A 22,095-nucleotide genomic window follows, 5' to 3' on the forward strand; every position below is an offset into this window, starting at 1 on the left:
TAAAAGTTTTGAATTCTATAGTCTCAGACTTTTGGAGCCCATTGTAAAAGTCAATGAAAACCACATATTGATCAACCAATATTCTGAGTATGTCTATGATGGTTACGGTCCTGCATCTTGATATGATTTTTATGGTAGTTTGGCAGATGGCTCACATTTCTTCAGTCACTAATCATTCATCTGTCCTCTGCAGGCTGTCCTTTCCTCACAAAATCAAGACTAAAATCAGCAATGGATGCCATGCCAGAGTATTCCCTCTTCCTTGTGAGGATTTTGGAGGAACTGGATACTAAGTACAGTACTGTTTCGTACCAAGACCTTTGTAAGTCCCTGTGTGCCAGGTTTGACTTGGTCCATTTGGCTAAGCTGAGGAGTCTGCTATTCTACACGGCATGCTTGGATCCAGCTTTCCCCGCAACCTTATTCAAAGACAAGATGAGATGCTCGGTGGAGGACCAACAGTCCAAGAAGCTCATGGTGGCGGCGGACATTGTCACCATGTTTAATCTCATCCAGATGAATGGAGGTATGGCCAAAGACAAGCTGCCGATGGGTCCAAGACCCAAGTTTCACAAGAACCAGTCTTTTGAGTCCTGTCGATCTGATACGGATGTGTATAAATTCAACGATAATGACAGGGGGTACAACCTCTTGGACACCAGGGGTCATCATGTCTCTCGGAAGTCACCCTGCCCAAAATCTGACTGCAATAACTGCCAGCAGTTTATACCAACCTCAGAACCCAACTTCCTCTTGGGAGTCACCAAGGATCTGAAATGTAGGGCAGCATCACTGGATAAACTACAGCATCTGCCTCAGTACCCCAGCGTCAGTCCTCCTCCGTGCGAGATGCAGAGCACTTACTTCCCCATGGACATCGACAGCGAGTCAACAACTGACCAGGAATCTCTCCATGCCAACCCAGGGATCAAGGATGTCTTCGTGTCTAGCAGAGAGCCTTTCACAGTGCACTCGTGCATGCAAAAGCGGAATATCTTCAAAGAGGATTTCCACAACCTTGTTGCCTTTTCACCCCACGTGATCACTACAGAGTGCAGAGCGAATTCCAAAGCTGGTGGTGAGTACCATCACAGGAGGGAGCTGAACAAGCCTCCCACTTTCTTCAATCACAGTTTCGAGCTGCCGTACAGCAACCCTTACTTTGAACCCGTCAGCTCACCCATTCAGAACAAAGCACGGGTGAAGCATGAGAGCCTGGACGACTTGCAAGCATCCACGTACTTTGGACCTACAACGGTCTCTGAGTGTGTGAGCAGCAGGAGGATTTCGAGCAAGCATGGAAAACAGCCAGCCTGGCCTGTCAAGAGCTTGAGTCTCAATACCGAAGAAGGTCCTGATTTTGAGAGGTCGTTTTTGAAAGGCAAAGTGGCAAAGGACAATCACTGTCATAACGTCAGTGCCATGGAAAATGACCAGCACTTTCAGTGTGCAAAGGTCAAGCCCACTGCCTCTCCCTCAGGTTTCCCCAAGAAGTTCAATGGAACCAAAACAAAAGAGATTACTTCTGTGGCTTGTGGACCCACTGTTGAGAAAAGAGAGGTTGGGAAAAGGTACAAGGACAAGAGTGTCAACTGTTTATCGTTTCAGTCGAGCAATGTGGACAATGGCATGAGTGTTGGGACCCAGACGGAACAATCCGAAACTAGGAAAGCGAAAGATTACGCAGGTCACAACAAATATGGAGAGAGGCCTCCCTTCAAGCACTCAGATGAAGACTCTGAGATTGTCAGCGACGATATCAGTGACATCTTTCGCTTTCTGGATGACATGAGTGTGTGTGGCTCTCTTGGAGTTGTGCAGTCATCGTGCTACAACAGCAACGGCTCACTGTCTCAGGTGACGAAATCAGACGGGAACAGCTCACCTGAACACAACACTGTCAAGCTGGGCAAAACGGGCATCAAGCTTGACTGCCTCTTCCAGTCACTGGAGAACTCAGATGATGAGCTCAAAGAGAACGTCTGCAAACTGGTACTCAGGATTGGCGAGATTGAGAAGAAGCTTGAGTCTCTTTCAGGGGTGCGAGGGGAAATCTCTCAGGTCCTCTCGAAGCTTACTAGACTGGATGAAAAGATTCAAGAACCGGAGGCTAATGGGAAATCAAGTGATAATGGTCACGTGGAACAGATTAAGACTGACGTGAACCTCTCGCCTCACGTTTTCCAGTGTCACACCACTGGACACAACATGAAGGTGGAAAAAAGCCCAGAATGGTGCTGCTCGGAGACTGATGGGAGCGAAAGCCTGAGGGTTAAAGCTTTAAAGAAGAGCATGCTCACACGCAGGTCGTCCAGGTCACTAACCGAAGAGAACAGCGCCACTGAGTCCAAAGTGGCCAGCATCACCAACTCCCCTCGAGACTGGAGGACTGTTTCTTACTCCAGTCACACAGGGGAGGAAGGGAAAGAAAGAGACCGGCATAGTGAAGGCAAGGACAGACATAGGAAACCCAGAGAGGTAACAAACCAGTATACTGAACTTTTTTGTCATTACTGCATGTTGAATTTGCTGTTGTGAGTGTTGTACCCCAGGTTCTGCATTGCATTATTATCTTATTGTCTGAATCACTCAATTGGTGCATTTCTTTTTTAATGACTGATTGGCAAAACCGACTAATTAGATCACAAGTGTCTCAGTCTATATCCAAAATAGACAGAAATCTTACTTTGTCAATGAATTTACTGAGATGACTCACACACCCATATTGACTTTAAATGAGCTCAGAACTGATACTACATTTACATTTACATTTAGCAGATGCTTTTATCCAAAGTAACTTACAAATGCGGACAATGGAAGCAATCAAAATCAACAAGAGTGCAATTACGAGAATACTGTGCATTACATGTATACTATGCAGTCAGTGTTTTGTGGATTCTGGTCTTTTCTATCACAACATAATTGCATCCAAGACTTTCACTTTGATACTTGTGTATTTGGTGTAAAGAATTCAATTTTATTTGAATTAATTCATATTTTCAATTACATTCATTCAACTAGTTTATAAAAGTCACACTTGAAATTTCCAATTTTAAATGTTAGATGATAATGTTAACTAAATAAGATAACTAAACAAAATTATCAGCATGATAAATACAATTGGTTGCAAGAACATTCTTTGTGTGGAATATGTAATGAAATGACATTTGAGGTCTGTACCATCTGACAGACCACAACTTTAATTTTCATATTGTTTGAATTCTTAAGAATTAAGTGATCATTAATTGTGATGGTGTGAGTGCATATGCTAAAATCAAGGTTTAGTGCCCATCATTGCATCCTGTAGGATTTAGTCTGTCATATGAGCTACTGGGACACATTTTAGCAAATCTACCATTATATTCTATTCATTGATTACTTGGGTGTAACATTTTTTTGGCAATAGTCTTGGTTGCTGTGCAAAGACAAAAATCCAGCACTGACAGTCAATCGAAAAAACAAACAAACAAACACTGGGGTAAACATAATTATGGCTAGCACCCACTTACCTGGTTTTAAGCAAATCTGTCGCGACTACACTAAGGATGTTACGTCACCTTCTTGATGTTAATGAACCAGGCTGAGAAGGTTGTTAGATTTCTCCTACACCCATACATGGTTTTGCATTGGTTGACACCCCTAGGTGGTTATGCACAATTATCCTCCATCACTTCCCAAAATACATGCAGGCATGTTGTTTTGGAAGCAAGCTAGCTTTAATATCATATCTTTAATAGTTCAGCCATGGTCTCTTGTGGTGCAATTATCAGACAATTTACCTATTCTACCCTACGGGGGCACAGACTGAGTGCAGGGCACAACAGAGAATCAGACAAATAATTTTAATTAAATCCCCCCAGAGGAACAGGGATTTCATGGCAAATTGGTCCTGTAAAGTATTTACCAGCTCTCGAGTTAGTATGTTGACACATCTATAGACTAAAGCTTCCGTGCTCTGCAGCATTGAAAAGGCTATGTAAACAAGCTCAAGGATTCAATGAATACAGTAAGGCAGATGAATACATTTCTTTGTTCACCACTTAAAGAAGGACTCAAGGTGTCAGAAAAGCAAGAAATTAGTTTCTGGTGATTTGTCTCTGAAGACATTTGCATGGGATGCCACAAAAAAAGAAAATGTGTTATGTTATGTTATGTTATGTTATGATTCTATTTTATTTATTTCCTCTGTTGTGTGCTATTTTATGTTATGTCTGTTAAGATTCTCTTGACGTTATGTTTTTTATGTTATGGTTAATTTTTGTTTTGTTTATTTGTTGTTTTGTTTATCTTCTCTTCTCTTCTCAATGTCTTTTTTTCTTCTCTTCTCTTTGCAATGTATGCAACACTTTCCCTTCTCTAGTCTTGGGAATATTTTCATGTTTTCTCAGTTTTCCTCCTCTGCCTCTTGTCTTCTTGGCTTATTGCCCAGGTTAGATGCCTGCCAGATCCTGTATCGTCCCTTCTGATCTTTTTGGGGAACTCGCGAGTGCCAAAAGTCTCTGCGCTCTGGGAAGATCCAAGCTGTAGTTAATTTTAGTGAATGGTCGCACAGGGACCTGGTGGCTAATCAAACTTCATTCACATTAATGAGAACACAGTTGTCGGATTGAGGGAAGTCGTGGCCTAATAGTTAGAGAGTCGGACTCGTAACTCAAAGTTTGCAAGTTCGAGTCTCAGGTCCGGCAGGAGTTGTAGGTGGGAGGATTGAATGTACAGCGCTCTCTTCCACCTTCAATACCACGACTGAGGTGCCATTGAGCAATGCATCGAACCCCCAACTGCTCCCCGGGTGCCGCAGCATAAACATGGCTGCCCACTGCTCCTTGTGTGTGTGTTCACTGCTGTGTGTGTGCGCTTATGATGGGTTAAATGCAATGCATTAATTCCGAGTATGGGTAACCATACTTGGCCTCACGTCACTTTCACTCACTTGTTCTGTGCCTTTTGAGGTCACCCTAATTTAAAGGTGAGATGTGTGGTTTGAGTTTAATATGCAGAGTTGACCATAAATAAGCTATTTACATGTTAATTTTCCTGAAAACTAAGCATATTGGGTTTTGTGCCACTATCAAACATTGATCTGTTAGTTTGAGCTTCCCGAACAGCTGACAGTAACATAGATCCACTGACCAATGGCTTGAGTTTTGTTGCGGAGCTATCTGTCTGCCTGACCAATAACAGAGGGGAACTGCAATTCTGTTTCTTGACACTTGTGCTGTAGAAGCTTTTTTTTCATCTTTCATTTAAAAGTATTGCTTTCATGGATTTAAATCAGCGCTGTTCAATGGGGTTCGAAGCAAACAGCTCGTCTGCCAAATATCTATTCAGCTATGAATTTTTTGGTAAATGTTTTTCTGGGTTAATGTGAGTCTTATTGTATGCATCCTGTCGCTCTCTTTGATTTTCTTTCTGTCTGTATCACCCGGTCTCTAATTCACATGAAGTTGTTACGCCAGCCTTTTAGCACGACTTCTTTATGAGAGAGAGTGCAGCTAGTGAAGCCAGACGATACGAGAGAACTGTCATTTCCAGACAGGCTCTTAGCACAACATCCCTTTCTTCTCGCAAAGTGCCCTTGATAAAGGGCAATGCAAACCTTTTTTCTTCAAGCCCAAACAAAAGTGCCAGCTAGCCAAGCGATAAGCTCATGTCAGTAGTAGTCAAGCTAAAAGCACACTTTAAATATTTGGCGGGCAGAGTTTAAATAAGCAAGGCATTTAGTCGCTTGATTTCAAGGCTATCTTCAATGAGGTTTTAATTAAGACTGTGTGTGCCCGTTCAACTTCAAATTGTGTCGGACAAAGTATGCTCTAATTAAAGAAAAGTGCCCTGAATAGGCTGATGGATTTACATGACAAATTTAAGGACTATATATTTGCAAATGTGTGGATGTTTCCTGTGTAAATCTCACCGTTACAACAGGTTGTTGCGGTTGATTGCCAGTGTTTTGGTAATTGATTGCCTAAGGTGTTCTGCACAGTGTATTATATTATTTGTATACAGTACTATTGTAGTATTATTTGTTAATATTTTGAATCATCTTTTATTTTTTTATAAATGTTAGTTTTCATTTTTAATTTTAGTGTAAGTTTTAGTAACTTAGGTTACTAAACTAAGTATGTGCTTTTGTTAGGTTTAGTACTTTGTTTTTGAATATTTCTATTTAGCTTTAATTTATTTTTCAGTATATTTTAATATAATTTTTTATATCATTGTAGTATTTATTAATATTTTGAATTAGATTTTATTTGTTATATTTTTTAGTTTAAATATTAATTTTAGTTTTAGTAATTTTATGTGCTTTTGTTGTTTAGTACTTAGTTTTGCAAATATTTCTATTTAGTTTTAATTTATTTTCCAGGTTTAGTACTTTGACATCAACTTATTTTTTTGTATTATTTATATACTATTATACTATATATTAATATTTTGAATTATATTTTATTCGTTATATTTTTTAGTTTAAATATTAATTAGCTTAGTTTAGTTGTAGTAATTTTAGGTTCTTTTATGTGCTTTTTGGGGATTTATTTGTCTGGTTTTTTTAAAGCTTTATATTTATTTTAAATATAGTACTTCAACTTCAATTAATTTATTTTAGTATTGTTTATACAGGTGCATCTCAATAAATTAGAATGTCGTGGAAAAGTTCATTTATTTCAGTAATTCAACTCAAATTGTGAAACTCGTGTATTAAATAAATTCAATGCACACAGACTGAAGTAGTTTAAGTCTTTGGTTCTTTTAATTGTGATGATTTTGGCTCACATTTAACAAAAACCCACCAATTCACTATCTCAACAAATGAGAATATGGTGACATGCCAATCAGCTAATCAACTCAAAACACCTGCAAAGGTTTCCTGAGCCTTCAAAATGGCCTCTCAGTTTGGTTCACTAGGCTACACAATCATGGGGAAGACTGCTGATCAGACAGTTGTCCAGAAGACAATCAATACAAAATGAACAGAGGCAGAGAGACAAAAATGAATACTACAATTATATTTGTAGTTCCTAACTGGTGGGTAGCAGCCAGAAAATAGGCCACAGTCTGTCCTTATAGTTTTAAAATGGAAGAGAAAACATTTTCCTTATATTTTCCAGGCAAACCCTATGGGATTTTGGCACAAAATCACCTGCAGGTAATTATATATTTCTACATCAGTATTGGTCTAAGGCAGTGTTTCTCAACCCTGGTCCTGGGCGCCCCCCAGCACTGCACATTTTGTGTGTCTCCCTAATCAAACACACCTGATTCAACTCATTAGCTCATTAAAAGTAACTCCAGGACCTGAAATGGGTGTCAGATAAGGGAGACATACAAAATGTGCAGTGTTGGGGGGCGCTCAGGACCAGGGTTGAGAAACACTGGTCTAAGGCCATTTTTGGGCATGCCCAATGAGAAGTCTGGGACCTGATGCATAAACCACGATATAAGTGATGTTTTATAAACAAATTTCGGGAGGAGCACGCACAGACAATTGGCCAGTTCATCATTAGTGATTACACCATTTATTCAATCAGCGCAAGAGAAAACTCCTATAAATAACCAAGTACGTCTTACCTTCCTTATCTCTCGACTTTTTTAGCATTCGGTTTGCTCCTTTTGCCTTTTTACCACAGACCCAATTTCCCGTCCAACGAAAAGATCTATACTGGGGATTTTTCAGATCCTCCGCTGCAATTTGCCGGCCCCATGATCACTCCCTCTCCGCCAGACATGGCCGCCGAGCACCAGGCATTATCGCGGCCACTGCTCTTCTCGACAAGCCACATGCTCTGGCCAATAGACCGTGCAAAGCCCCGAGCTCGCCTCGCTCGACACTACCATCGTCCCGCACAAGACCCGGCTCTCCTCGAGCACTGGGTCGCAGCAGCAGCAGGCCTTCAACGAGTCAGATCTCACCGCAGCAAAGCCTCACTCGCTTCCCGCTGCAGCTCAGCCTTCCGCAGCGCCGTATACGCTCTCTTGGCGGACGCTAGCTCAAGGCTGCCTCCGCGAACGGCGCAGGCCGTGTTGCAAATGAATTAATTTTCAGGTGAAGTCGCTAAAGGCAGGTTTTCGAGGTTAAAGTTTGTTAAACGACGTTATGACATAAACGGATGTTGATGCCATTTTGTAACCACGAAGCAAACGTTTTTTCCAAAGTTTATCATCCACACTGAAGTGTCTGAAAGCGTTTCATTCGCCTTACTGTGCATGTATAAAACCTCACTGAGATGATACAGACGGAACAGACATAATAAATTCCACGCAGTTCTTCTGGTAGGATCAATTCATTTATGGAAATATTTCACCATTTACTGACACGCCCACGGCGTGCTCACTCAAAATTTATCTAAAACGCAACTGCCCTCGTGTTTTGCCGCAGGACAGCAATCGTGAGTACATTTTCTGTCGTCTTTTTAGGACTGTAATATGAAGAGAGTGCGAAGTAAATATCTTTAGCAACAGTGTGAAAGTGAATAGCACATAACAGCAAAATTAGCCTTACCGGTATAAACATGTCTATTGGTACAATGCAGTGTTGCCAGACATACGATAATTATCGTATTTGTACGATAATTTTGACCTCTGTACGATATCCATACTACAATGTGAAAACAGCATTTTCAAATTTATCCGCTCTGGAAAGCGTTTTAAAAACTCTGTTTTCCTGGACTCCTTGTTTTAGTGTGGATGGAAGGCCAAAACGAGAGGAAAAGATGCATTTTCAATGGAAACTTATTAATGTGGACAAGGCTTGAGGAGTTGCCAAATCTAGCAACAAATTGACTGCAACACAAACTAAGTCTGCATCACCGCAGGTTAAATATCACTAACCCTTCCACTTTCTCGTGGCCTACAGCTATAGCAGCCGAAGCAAGCACGAAGCTGCTTCCGCTTGCAACACAGCCCTCACATCTCAGTATTTCCGTCCTGTGACTTCTAACCCCCTTTTTTCCTTTCAGTGGCCTCCAGCTCCCGTAGCAGACGCTAGCGTGAGGCTGCCTCCACTAGCAGTGCAGGCTACACGGGCTCTTCAGGATGTCACAACCCCACCCCCTTCCCATGGCCTACAGCTACGGCAGCTGAAGCAAACGTGAGGCTACCTCCATTTGTAACACAGACCCACATCTCTTCCGCTCCCTCATGCTACTAATAACCATTTTTCTGTTCAGTGGCCTCCAGCTCTCGTAGCAGATGCTAGAGTGAGCACGCCTCCGCTAGTTGCGCAGACCCATCCACAGCCCTTTCCTTAACCCACTCCCAACCCCCTCCCCTACCCATGGCCTGCAGCCCCACCATCCAACCCTAGAGTGAGGCTGCCTCCGCTAATGGCGCAGGCCCCAACGCCCGCCATTCCCCTTCTCTTCCCCTCATTTTCTTCCACTCCAAGAGCCGTCCCAAGCGTGAGCATGCCTCCGCTAATGGCGGAGGCCCCGATGCCCGCCATGCCCCCTTTCTTTCCCCCCTCTTTCTTCAGCTATAGCTCCCGGAGCTGTCCCAAGTGTGAGCACGCCTCCCCAAGCGGTTCCGGCAGCTATCTTTCCTCCTCCTCCCCCCCCCCCCCTCGCATGCTTACCCTTCCTTCTCTCTATCTTCCGCCAAGCCCCTACCCATCCCTCCAAACCCTCCCGCCTTGGAACCCCCCCGTAGCCAGCAACATCAGAACACAGATTTTGTCAGAAGCCAGAGGCCTTCAAGACCTATGTGCGGTCAGACCGCTTCCATATCAAAGAAGCTCACCGAACCCTCATCAGCCGACCCCTTTAACACCAGCGGCCCATCCCCACTCCAGCCATCCCAACAGCACCCCGCTCCCACAGGAGCCTTACCTAATTCCCACACTGCCGCAGCACTCCCCGCTCCCGCAGGAGCTTTTCCATATTTCCCCACTGCGGCAGCAGTCCCCACTCCCGCAGGAGTTTTTTCTGTATTTTCCCCACTGCCGCAGCAGTGTCTGTTCCCGCGAGAGCCTTATCTGTATTTCCCCACTGCCGCAGCAGTGTCTGCTCCCGCAGAAGCCTTATCTGTATTTCCCCACTGCCGCAGCAGTGTCTGCTCCCGCATGAGCCTTTTCTATCTTTCTCTACTGCCGCGATAGTTACGTCTCCCACAGGAGCCTTTATCTCTTTCAGCAATGAACGCTTCCACAGAAGCCAAATTCTCTTCCTAGATACTGCCGCAATAAACATATACCAAAGGACGTCCAGCACCCCTCTAACGTTAAGCCTTGCTTTTTGGGGGGTCGTAAATGCACGTATCTGGCTGCTGTCCTGTTCTAATTGCTTTTGGGGGAGCACTTTTGGGCCGGGCTGGACACTGAGCTCGGACCCCTCTCCCCGGACAGGGGGAGGGTGCCCTGGGCTCGGGAGTCTTGCCTGGCTCGAAGCTCTCTCCCTGGACAGCACGCCAAATACACATAACCTTTATTTAATTATATGTAAGTGTGAAACTATATAGATGCATATACTGTATGGTGAACATTGTGTCCATTGACATTTCTTGCTGAAGGTTGTTAAACTGTAAAATAAAATAAAAAAACATCTGATTGACTGAATAATACATAAGAGTACATAAATATATATACTAATTTGTAGACCGGTTCTTGAAAAGAAAGTCACAAAATAGTCACAAATCCACACAACTTGCCATTGCAGGTTCAACAATCATTTGTAGCTACATGAAATCTGAAATGTGCAACCATAAATTGTGCTTAGCATTTGACATAAGAAGCTTATTTTGTAAATGAGAAGTTCAATTGCAAAAACCAATTACTCATTTTTTTTCTTTTTTTTTTCAGAAATCACGTTTTTTTTTATTGGACGTTCCCAGTAATAGCAATCAAACTGCAGTTGGGTTGTTTTGATTAAGTAATAACTTAAACAAATACAGGTAATTTACTAAATTAAAGTTAATTGAAAGTATTTTTTTTTACATATTAAAAGTTTGTTTTATAGCCAAAGCAGACAACTCCACAATTCATGTTTTAGAGTTTAAAAAAACACTCGTTTAATCTTCGTAATCTCCTCAGATGACAATGTAGATGCCTGACAAACATTGTTGTTGTGATCATAAACTGTATGGATGTGATTACACGCAATACACAGAGCTTTTCCCTCACCATTGTAACGCGCTGCTTTTGCAAGCTTCCGTGAAAACGTTTCAGCTTTTATTTTCCTTTTTCCTGAAGAAGATATCACAAGTTCGTCAAATTCGTCGAAATTATCCATCCTCGATCACTTTGTCAGCTATGACGACATTCCTCTCAGCTAGCACATCTTTTCAAAGTGAAACTAGCCTTGTCACCTGACCTGAATACAGCGCGCTAAAATGGATTTATCGGCGTCTGTTCAAAAAAAAAAACAAGGGAGCTTGTCGGCTTCTGCAGTAAAACATGAACTCGCGATGCCTTGAAAGTGGACAAAACCGGCTTTTTTGACAAAGTTTTTAGGGTTCTGATTGTGCTATATGCAGAGGCGGTTCTGGGGGGGGGGGCAGTGCCCCCCTGCCAACAAGCTTGGCCCCCCTAAATTTGGAGTCATATCACACCAAACAATTTTGGGTGAAATGCGCAGTTTGTCCTGTAAACTATGTATATAAAAAAAGAAAAACATCTCCAGCAGCTAAATTCAAATCTGCGTTCGCTGGCTAGCACAGAGCCAGAGACACATGTTTTTAAAGCACTGCGCATTATAACCAATCCCACATTATTATGTTGAGTTTATGAATACAAAGACCAATCAGAGGCGTTCAGATGACTTGCAATGTTTTTATTAACTTCACATTAAATACAAAGTCAGTCGTATTAAATATATTTAATGGTATGACACAATATCTGGTACTTAAGTAAAAAGACAAATTTTTACTATTAAGATTAATACTATTAAGCTACTTTACTAGAGAACTAACATGACAATGATATAAACAATGATATAAAGGTGCAAAATACATTTACTTGCACATATTTGAGAATCGAGATATTTCATGATATATTTTGGGAATATAAAAAAAATAAAACCCCTGCTGAATAAAACATTAGACACCATTAGAACATTTGTAATGGTTTTACTGGTTATAGTGGGACTTGTATTGGTTTTAAGGGAAACTGTAATGGACCTGTTGGCCTCTACTGGTAATAGGTTGCATTCTATTGGTGGCTTGATAAAACCAATAAATCCTAATGGAATATGTCCCAAAACACACTACAGAAAACCATTTTTAATGGTTAAAAATGGATGGCTTGTAATGTTTGTAATGTTATTTGTTGTGGAAATCATTACAATTTTCTGTGATGGTTTTATTGTTTTATTTTATTAATTTTTTTCAGTAGAGATATAAGCCAATATCTGTTTGTGGCTGCTGTGTGTCATATGACAAGCATGAGAGCATCAGCTCATTTTTTTAAAAGTGGCGTTTATCGGTTTTAGCAAATTAACTCTTCAAATGTAAATTTGCAAATTGTGAGTTTGTGAATTGTTAAATTTGGCTAATAAGATCTGTGTTCACAAAAATATAAACATTATGAATGCAAAGTAGCATTGCATTTGTGAAACATATTGATCAGTGAATCAACTGTATCAGGCGGAGAGTGAACCAACTCCAGGGTAAGGCTAAAAGCAGCCAAATGTATTAAACATCATAAACTCGTCTTTTTAGACCATAACAAGACATGGGTGTCATCTAGGCTAAAAAAAAATGTTTAATGGGACTGAATTTGTATTTAACGTGATTGTAATTTAATTTAATAAAAACGTTAGAAATTGATAAGTAGCACTGTTATTAAAACAGCAAATAAATTCTATATAGAAAGTGACATTATCATCACTAACATTGATCTATCGCGAGTTTAAGCACTCTCAAAAAAAAAAAACTATTGTTATAATCACTGAAGCTGTATACACTGTGAAATTAATCTCTTGCATTGTACGAACATTTGCTCTTTGTTGTTTATGATGAGAGAATTCGCAAGAGTCTGGTATTCAGTCAGCGAACGCACGCGCACTCAACAAAACTGAGTTTCAACGATCACTCATCTGTACTCCTCTGATTGGCCATTGCATTCCTAAGCTCAACAGAATTGTGTGTGATTGGTTAAAATGCGCAACACTGTAAAAACGCCTAAAATGAAATATGGTGCAACATGAGCAAATCTTAATTTAATGCCGCAATCGACATTGTCTATTCATATTCATTTTGATAGCAACATACGTAATAGATTTAATTTGTTTGTGCAGGGGCATTTTTGTCTAATTTAGTGGCATTTTTGCCCCAAGTCCCCAGGCCAGTCTAAAACACGGCGCTCAAGTTTAAAGAAATTCAGCTTCTAAAAACAAGTCTCTAGACCTTGCGGTTTAAAAAAAACTTCCACTGACCTGTCTCGCGACCAAAACACTATCTGTGTGAACCCAGTATTCTACTAGTAGACAGCAGGTTTGGTGACGGTCCGACAAATACGTGAATGGGCCACATGAGTTTTTATTTTATTTATTTTGTTTTTTTTACTGTTTTGTTTGCTACTTCATCGCCCCATTTCGTTACCTCAGCCGCCCCCTCATCAGTGCTGGGCTCTGAGGACACGAATATTGAGGAAACAATGGATGGCTTTCACGCTAAAGTAAAAGACCGCTTATTACATGCAAGCACTGTCACCGGCAGCAAGTTTAGTTTTACTTTTCTTTATGTTTTCATTTTGAAAAGCTTATCTTTTGTTTTTACCTCACGTTATGCTATGGAGGCTTTTTATTTATTTTATTTGATTCCTCAGTGTTTGCTAAACGTTCTGTAATGTATTAGTCATTTTGTAGTACAGCATGTGGTGTATGCCATGCATCATCTTATTCGTTTTTGTTAATAAAGCTTTTGTAAGCTAGTTTGTCATTGTATCTTACTGAAAAATAACTAAAATAACAATGAATCCATCTTTTGTTTTAGTCTTAAAAAGTGAAAGGTGTATAGATGTATGCAAAATCGACAATTATCTTTTATTGTAAAACATGACAAGATCGCAAAATCAAAAGTGAAAGCATCCGAAGCCCGGTGTTCTGTCGATTTGTGCTACCCTGTCAAATTTTGCTATCTCCTATTAAACAGTGGGTAGTACAATTCGACAACGAAAAATGCTACCTGTAAAATTATGGTTTATTAACATCTAAACCTACCCTTACAGTAATGCAAATACAGTAATTGTTATGTTCCCGGTTGTGGCTGGAAGGGATACAGCTATAGGAAACCAACAATAAATATTTTTTTTTCTACATATTAGATTGTGTTTTATTAAAGTCTACACCTACCCCAACCCTAAACCTACCCTTACAGTAATGCAGATACATTAAATATTGTTCAGCGTGTGAAAAAGGACGCAATATTGATGTGCGCATGCGCAGTAAACCCTGGTAGGACAATCTGACAAGTAGGATAAAATGTCAGGACACCTGTTTATAACATGGCAAAAGAGGAAAAAGAACGGGTTGAATGTTAACCACTTTCGTTTTCATATAACTATAAACTATGATAAAAGTTCATCAGCATGCACTGATTAATCCCATGTTGTAGCAAAAAAAACAAAAAAAAACATGTGCTCTGCAACCAACTGAGAAAGTGGAGCCCTGAATTGCCCAACTCCCTCTGTCAATGATCTAGCACCCCCTCAGCACCTGCGTTCAAAATTCTCTGGCGCCGCCCCTGCCCAACCTCTATCCTGAAGCTCTCAACATCCCAGTCATCATCTTTCTACCATACACAGGGCCGCAAACAGGTCGAACGACTGCATCCACACCATCTCTCCCTAACCGTGCGTAATCAAAACAATGAATGTTCTTCGATGCGTAGAATTTAGAAATGGAGGAAATACTGGAGCCTCTCCCGAGTCCATATTGCTGCTGTAGGACCTCTTGAACATGTTTGCATGTGTATCCCAGCTCCTCTACTAACCTGCGGATTACACTTTCGTAATCATCAAGCACACTCCATTCACACATCTTCCAGAAAATCTGTGGTTGTTAACGTGCAGTCACACAGTTAATGGAGGTCTGATGATAAATTATTGCATGGTCAGACGTGCCAAGGCATAAGGCCTATACATACAGTGCTCTGGGTAAATACATCCACATCCCCACCCCAGCTCCCCCCACTGGTACGGTCCAACCGGGAGCGCAAAACAGAGAAGTGGAAAATCAGAATAATGAGTAATTTTTTATGTTGGTTCAAAAATCAGATTAGGGCGCAACAACCCAAACACATAAAATTGAAAATTAAAATGAGAGACAATTATCCGTTTGTAAATTGCTCCAAAGAAATTGAAAATGAAAGTTTGAAGCCAACTTTTAATTTGGTTCATTTTGATGGTGCGAATTGAACCAAGAACTGCAAAGGGTTACACGGACCATGTCATTATAATGTTTTTTTGTTTAATTTATGGGATGGTTAATTTTTTAGAAAGTGAAATCTGATGGTAACAAGGTATTTCTGTGTTTTATACTGTGCCTATTTACTAATATAACAAATGGAAACAAGCTAAATATAACATCCTTATGACAAATAGAAAAAATTAGTAAATGAAGAAAACACAAAGTTACAAAATTTTTGTATATTATGTTTAGGAAAAAAATGTATAAACATAGTACAAGCTGCATCAGCTGCTCATTATTAAAGTTATTTCTTCCTCACTAATGATGCTTGTTTTGTAGAATGAACCAGTTCATGATAATCAAATCTTTCAGGTTGTACAAGCTGCAGCACTACGGTGTCCCTCCGGACAGAAATAAGCTCCTGACTCCGATATTATTCTTTATAATAGTGTAAGGACTGAGACAAGCACATATTTCCTGCTCTGTAAGACCGATGTCATTCCTGCTTGTGCATAGATATATATATATATATATATATATATATATATATATCGCTAGTTAGACTCATGCAGCGCCAGCATGCTTTTTGCTGAGACTTATAGCTGATGCGGTGTGTTTGCATCGGCCCCTGGTGTTCGGCTGTTCGTTTTTGTCCAATAAGTCAAATAACTCTAATAACTCTGAATTGCTGAAGGAAAGGAGGTGTTTGCCCGTGGTGCAAAAGTTGCCATAATGATGTTAGGGTGTTTTGGGTGACTGCCAGCACAACTAACAAAACTATATTCTGAGAATGTTTTGCTAATATTACCATCCAGTTTATATTTCATTAAAATTGTTTTTCGATTATGCGAACGTTAAGGGGAAATTTCATTTGATTATTTTGCAAACATCATGGGAATGTTACTTTTGAATATTCCCTGAATGTTCTGGAACAAGTAGTAACATTTAAAAGCGTTAGATGAACGTACAACTGAAGTACTGCAGAAATAAAACACTCCTTTTTTGTTCCTTTGTTTTTGTGCTGATGTTCTATGAACATTACTTTGTAACCTTGTCAGAACATTCGCTGTTAGCTGGGAGGGTGTTGATAAGCGGTTGCTACAGGAGTTCAAATGAGTTGTAAACATGTTGCTATGCAGTTGCTACAGTAGGTGCCAATCACAAGCCTCTATGATTTTGGTCAGTAGACTTGAGTCACTTCTTCAAAGAAACACTTTTTTCCCTCATATTCTTGGTGAAAACTGTCCAGTTGCGAAGAGCTTTATGCTATTGTTTATGATTTGAGGTTTAATTCATGTTTGCAGCACAAACATTTGCAGTGCATGTTACACTACTGTTGAAAAGCTTGGGGTCAGTAAGATTTCTTTTGAGATTTTAAAAAATATTTTTCTTCTGCAAGGATGCATTCAATCGATAAAAAGTGACAGTAAATACACAAAAGCTTCCGAATGTTACAAAAGATTTCTATTCTGTTCATCAAAGAATCCTGATTAAAGGGGTTTCCTCAAAAATATGAAGCAGCACAACTATTTTCAACGTTGATAAGAATAATAAATGTTTCTTGAGTGGCAAATCTGCATATTAGAATGATTTCTGAAGGATCACGTGACACTGATTCAGCTTTGCATCACAGGAATAAATTACACTTTAAAATATATTCAGATAGAAAACAGTTATTTTAAATTGCAATAATATTTCACAATTTTACTGTATTTTTTGATCAAATAAATGGTGCACATAAGAGAATTCTTTCACAAACATAAAAAAAATCTTACCTCTTAAAGGGATAGTTCACCAAAAATGAAAATTGTCATTATTTACTCAGCCTCAAGTTTTTGCCAAACCTTTATGAGATTCTGTCTTCTGTTGAACACAAAAGAATATATTTGAAAGAATATTGTTTACTAAACAGTTGATGCTCCCCATTGACTTCCATAGTATTGAAAATATACAATGGAAGTAAATTGGGGACTATCAACTGTTTGGTTACAATATATTCTTTTATGTTTAGCAGAAGAAAGAAATTCAGGTTTAGAACAAATTGGCAAACAACAACATATGTGACCCTGGAGCACAAAAGCAGTCTTAAGTCTATTTTATTTCTGCAGCCGATTTTTCTTTTATGTCAAAAATCATTAGGATATTAAGTATGTTCCATGAAGATATTTTGTAAATTTCCTACTGTAGATATATTAAAACTTAATTTTTGATTAGTAATATGCATTGCTAAGAACTTAATTTAGACAACTTTAAATGCAGATTTTAGAATAGTTAGATTTTTTTGCACCCTCAGATTCTAGATTTTCAAATAGTTGTATCTCGGCCAAATATTGTCCTATCCTAACAAACCATACATCAATGGAAAGCTTAAAAAATTTCAAAAAACATGTACCCTTATGACTGGTTTTGTGGACCAGGGTCACATATTTTAATTTTTGGGTGAACGATCCCTTTAAGGGTTGGGGTTTGCTCAAAAATAATAGTGTTGCTCGGCTTTGTAAACACCACTTCTGAAACGTGAATGTGGATGGAATTTTATTGTGAGATATTTTGCATGTAGTTTTGATTCGTACAGATTCACCAGCTGTTTTGTTACATTTGCATCATAGAGGAACCGTGACAAAGGCTTAAAACCCTCCTTTTTGTTTTGCCTTGTTCAGTATCATCAGTCTTAGGATGCATCATCAGATCAGCAGAAGAGATATGATGCTTCCTCCTCCGTGACCTTTCCTCTCATTTCTCCCCTACAGACAGATCGGCAGTATGAAGCCCACCAGGCCCACCGCTCCTCAAAGCCGCCCAAGGACTCCTACCTGGTGGAGCAGGTGTTCAGCCCGCACCACTTGCCTCCCGCCGTCAAGTCTCACATGAAGGGCAGCCCTCTCTACACGGACCTGCGGCTGACCGGCCTTGCTGATGGCAAGCGCTCCCAGCCCTCCTGGACCATCGAAGAGTACAAACGCAACTCGGGAGACAAGAACAAGCTCAGCGCCCTGGACCTGCAGGTGAGATGCCACCTCGCTGTGATTGCAACCTTGCCAATCTTGTCGATTTTCACTGTTCCTTGAGGCTTTGCTGTGTGTGGGATTAGCTTCAAAAGCTGAGGCTCATGGGAATGACGGCATCGATTGTCATTCAATCAGTGCTTCTCTGCCACATGCTGGCGGTGTGGCTTAAGGTCGGCAGCGCAGTAGGTGACCTTGTGTGCTGTGAAATATTAATGATCCTTATTAAAACCAGTCATTGACTCAGTGCAATTACTGCAGGTCCTTGGCTTCATTTCAATGCCAACTTCAAATGCTGTTAGCAGCCCAATTTGCTTCTGAAATCGAACGTATTTCTAAGTGAAACTGCTCGTATAGTGAGAATAAATGTAGGATGGAATATGATTGCATTTTGAATTGGTTGATCCAGTTTGAATGATTTGCTTTACGATTTTGGATTGAGTCAATCTGAGAGGTTCTTGAGTCAATGACTCACTGACTCATTTAACTGAGAAGCATTTAATATGGAAATGAGGTAATTTGTTTGTGGATTAACTTTGAGACATTTTGAAAAGCATGCAATTTTTAAGTTTTAATTAGTACAGATTTGCCAGGCATTTTTGTTATGTGTAGATCATAAAGGAACGTTGGAAAACGTTTAATTGACCTTGATTTCTCATGAGGAGTGAGAGAGGATTAAAATGCTCCTCTTTTTTTTTGTCTGTTGTGTGCAGACTTAAAACATCCTGAAAAACTGTTTGCAACCAATTTAATTTCTGAAATCTAACATATTTTGAGTGAAACTGGATGTTCAGTGAGAAAAAAATGTAGGCCAGGATTTGGGGGGGAAAAAGATTCATTAGCAACTCATTCTTTTGAATTTAATTGTTTCATTTAATCAGCAGAATGATTCATTCACAAACCAGAATGAACAGTTTGTTCATTAATTGGATTGAATCAGTCAGACAGGTTCTTGAGCTAGTAACCAACTGACTCATTTTACCTAGAACTGTTTAATATGGAAATTTGTGACAAAAAAGTTATTTTTTAAATATTTATTATATAGATAAATAATTGGAGATTGAATTATATATAATATGTAAATGCAAATTAAATGTATTCTTATGAGCTAACGCAGCAAAATGGCAAGCACTTATAATAAAATTCCATATTAAAACATTATATACAGTAATCTGGATTTACATATGGCTTTATTGCAGCATTTTATAGGGTATGACAGGCATGCAATATAAATCACTGATGTAAAAGAATCACTGAATTGTTTACTGAAAGATTCATTCATTAACCCTAAGACTGAACAATTTGTTCTCAAATTGGACTGAATCAGACTTGGAGGTAATTTAACCAAGAATGGATTAACGTGGAAATAAGATCATTTGTTTGTGACTTTTTACAAAAAAATAAATAAATAAATAAACTTTTAGGTGAATCACTAGGATGAAATTATGTAAATGCAAATTGTGTTTTTATGAGCTGATTCATTGGCAAAACATTATATATACATATCAAGAACATAATTAAAAGCAATTTTGGTGAACATATGGCTTTACTAGTATATTTTAGAGAGATTTTTTAATATGCCACTTAACAATCAATTAATTGTTCACTCACGAACAAGACTGAACAACTGAGTTGGACTGAATCAGTCTGAGAGGTTCTAGAGTTGACAGCTCATTGATTCCTTTAACACAGAAACGCTTACTTTTTACAAAAATGTATTTAAATAACTTTTTTAGGCACATGATGTAAATGGATTTTCATATTGCCTAATGTAAATGCAAATTAGTTGAAGTTATGAACTGCTTCAATGCTGTAACAAATTGAAACACAACAAATTACAATAAGCATCCTCAATAATAAAACGTATTCAAGGAAAACAAACAATATGACATTATAGGAGAGTATGAGAGGCATGCATGCCATGATGAGATGTAAAAGAACATAAAACAAAATAGACTTTCCATAATATTGAAAAGTTGGTGTTACCAACTAAAATTAACAAGAAAAATAGTTGAAGGTTGAAAGTTGTTGTTTTTTTCAGATCAGGAGCATGTTTTAAAGTAAAAAGGGTCCATTTGTATTCATGCAGGCTTGAAAACCGTCTGTTGTGTGTTTGTTTTAGATGAAGGCTTACAGTTGTCTGTTTCAGATGATGTTTATCTCTCTTCGCTATCTCCAGACATAATCGCGTGCTATTGATAGAGGACGCCACACAATAAAAAGGCTTTAGTGTAGGAGACAGCACTCGGCAAGCTTCTCTCATAATAACATAATCTATGCTGTATTTTATTGACTCTCTCCAAAGGGATATTGATTTTGAATGGACAAAAGCAAGTGATGGCTTTAAAATTAGCTGTTCTTGTGCTGAACAAAGTGAAAACGATGGAACAGAAAAATAAATTGCTGACTTCTTCGATGGCTTTTGCAACTTCTGCAGCCGAATTTTAAAATGTGCCCTACATCTTTGCATCAAATCTGTGCTACCTATTCACTCCAGTGCATGGAAATTTGGCTAGAAGCAGGGGAGCATCTCTCATTTTGCCCATTTGCAAGGGCTTGTAATTTTCTGAAGGCCTGCTTACCCAACCATAGCGTGAGAGGAACAGAAAAAAGACAGAAAATGTCAAAAAGACAGAACGCAGCTTGAGCAATGCAATGTACCAGTGATTCTTAGTGACCCAGTACAGTGCTTTCAAACCTTGAACAACAAGATGAGGCTGGCAAAGCAAAGAGTTTTCTGGATTTCTGCAGCAAGCAGAGGCGTCATGCCCATTCAAAGTGAGGGGGCATGTGCCCCCTCAGATTTTTGAGCCAAGTGGATTTTGAATGCAGCTTCCAAAAGACAAAAAAATAGCCGATTAATATTTTCTATATTTAATACAATCACACCGGCGTGATTATAACGTTCAGTGCGTCATATCATCAGCTGCTAAATTCAAATCGGCGTTCGTTCGCTGGCTAGCGCTGAGCCAGATACAGATGCTTTTTACAGCACTGCGCATTAAAGTGGTCCTATTATGCTTTTTCACTTTTTTAATTTTAGTCAGTGTGTAGTGTGTATGTTTGGGCATAAAAAAGTTACAAATCTCAAAGTCCACTCCAAAGGGAGATATTTTGTTTTTTTTTTTAAATCCCTTTTCAAGAACTACAGCAAACGGCTCGTTTGGACTACAGCGTTTGTTTTCCGGTAAAATGCCGGTGTTTTCTTCACTCGGTCGCTGACTGAATACCTCTTTCTGGTGAATTCTCTCATCAGAAACAACAAAGTGCAAATGTGTGTACGAATCTGAATATTAATTTAATAGTGTTAACAGCTTCAGTGATTTTAATGGGAGTTTTTGAGAGTGCTTGACTCTTACTGTCAGTGAAAATATTCTTTGATAATGTAAATGTTCTTTGCTCTCTTTCTGTACAATGAAAGTGTTATGATTAGTAGCCTAACTTGCAATGTTTTTATCCACATTAACTTTCAATGTTAAAGTCACATTAAATAGAAACTCAGTCATATTAAAAAATATGTTATGGCATGACATCCATATCTGTTAATTAAGTAAACAGACAGGTTTTTATGCATAGTTAATAGATTACATTATTAGGTTACTTTGACCATCTACCAGTATAGATCAACATAATCTATAAGGTGAGAATCAAGATATTTCATGATATAGTTAATGCATCTGGGGATGTTTCTAATAAAAAGGAAAAAAATTAATAAAACATAAGTGCTGTTGTGACTGCTGTGTGAACACCCCCCCCCC

At 39.2% G+C, this 22,095-nt stretch overlaps 1 protein-coding gene across 1 annotated transcript in view; it reads left to right on the plus strand.

Moving 5' to 3' along the window:
- The first annotated feature begins 220 nt into the window (after positions 1-220).
- The window catches only part of minar1 (membrane integral NOTCH2 associated receptor 1), a 25,506-nt gene continuing 3,631 nt past the window's right edge, over positions 221-22,095 (plus strand). Inside the window, exons 1-2 of the mRNA XM_016236097.1 lie at positions 221-2,478; positions 18,083-18,337. Coding sequence (XP_016091583.1) covers positions 232-2,478; positions 18,083-18,337 — 2,502 coding nt within the window. The 5' untranslated portion in view covers positions 221-231. The remainder of the gene's footprint in view (positions 2,479-18,082; positions 18,338-22,095) is intronic.

Source organism: Sinocyclocheilus grahami, unplaced genomic scaffold (genome assembly GCF_001515645.1).
Source record: "Sinocyclocheilus grahami isolate Dianchi unplaced genomic scaffold, SAMN03320097.WGS_v1.1 scaffold481.1, whole genome shotgun sequence".
NCBI lineage: Eukaryota > Metazoa > Chordata > Actinopteri > Cypriniformes > Cyprinidae > Sinocyclocheilus > Sinocyclocheilus grahami.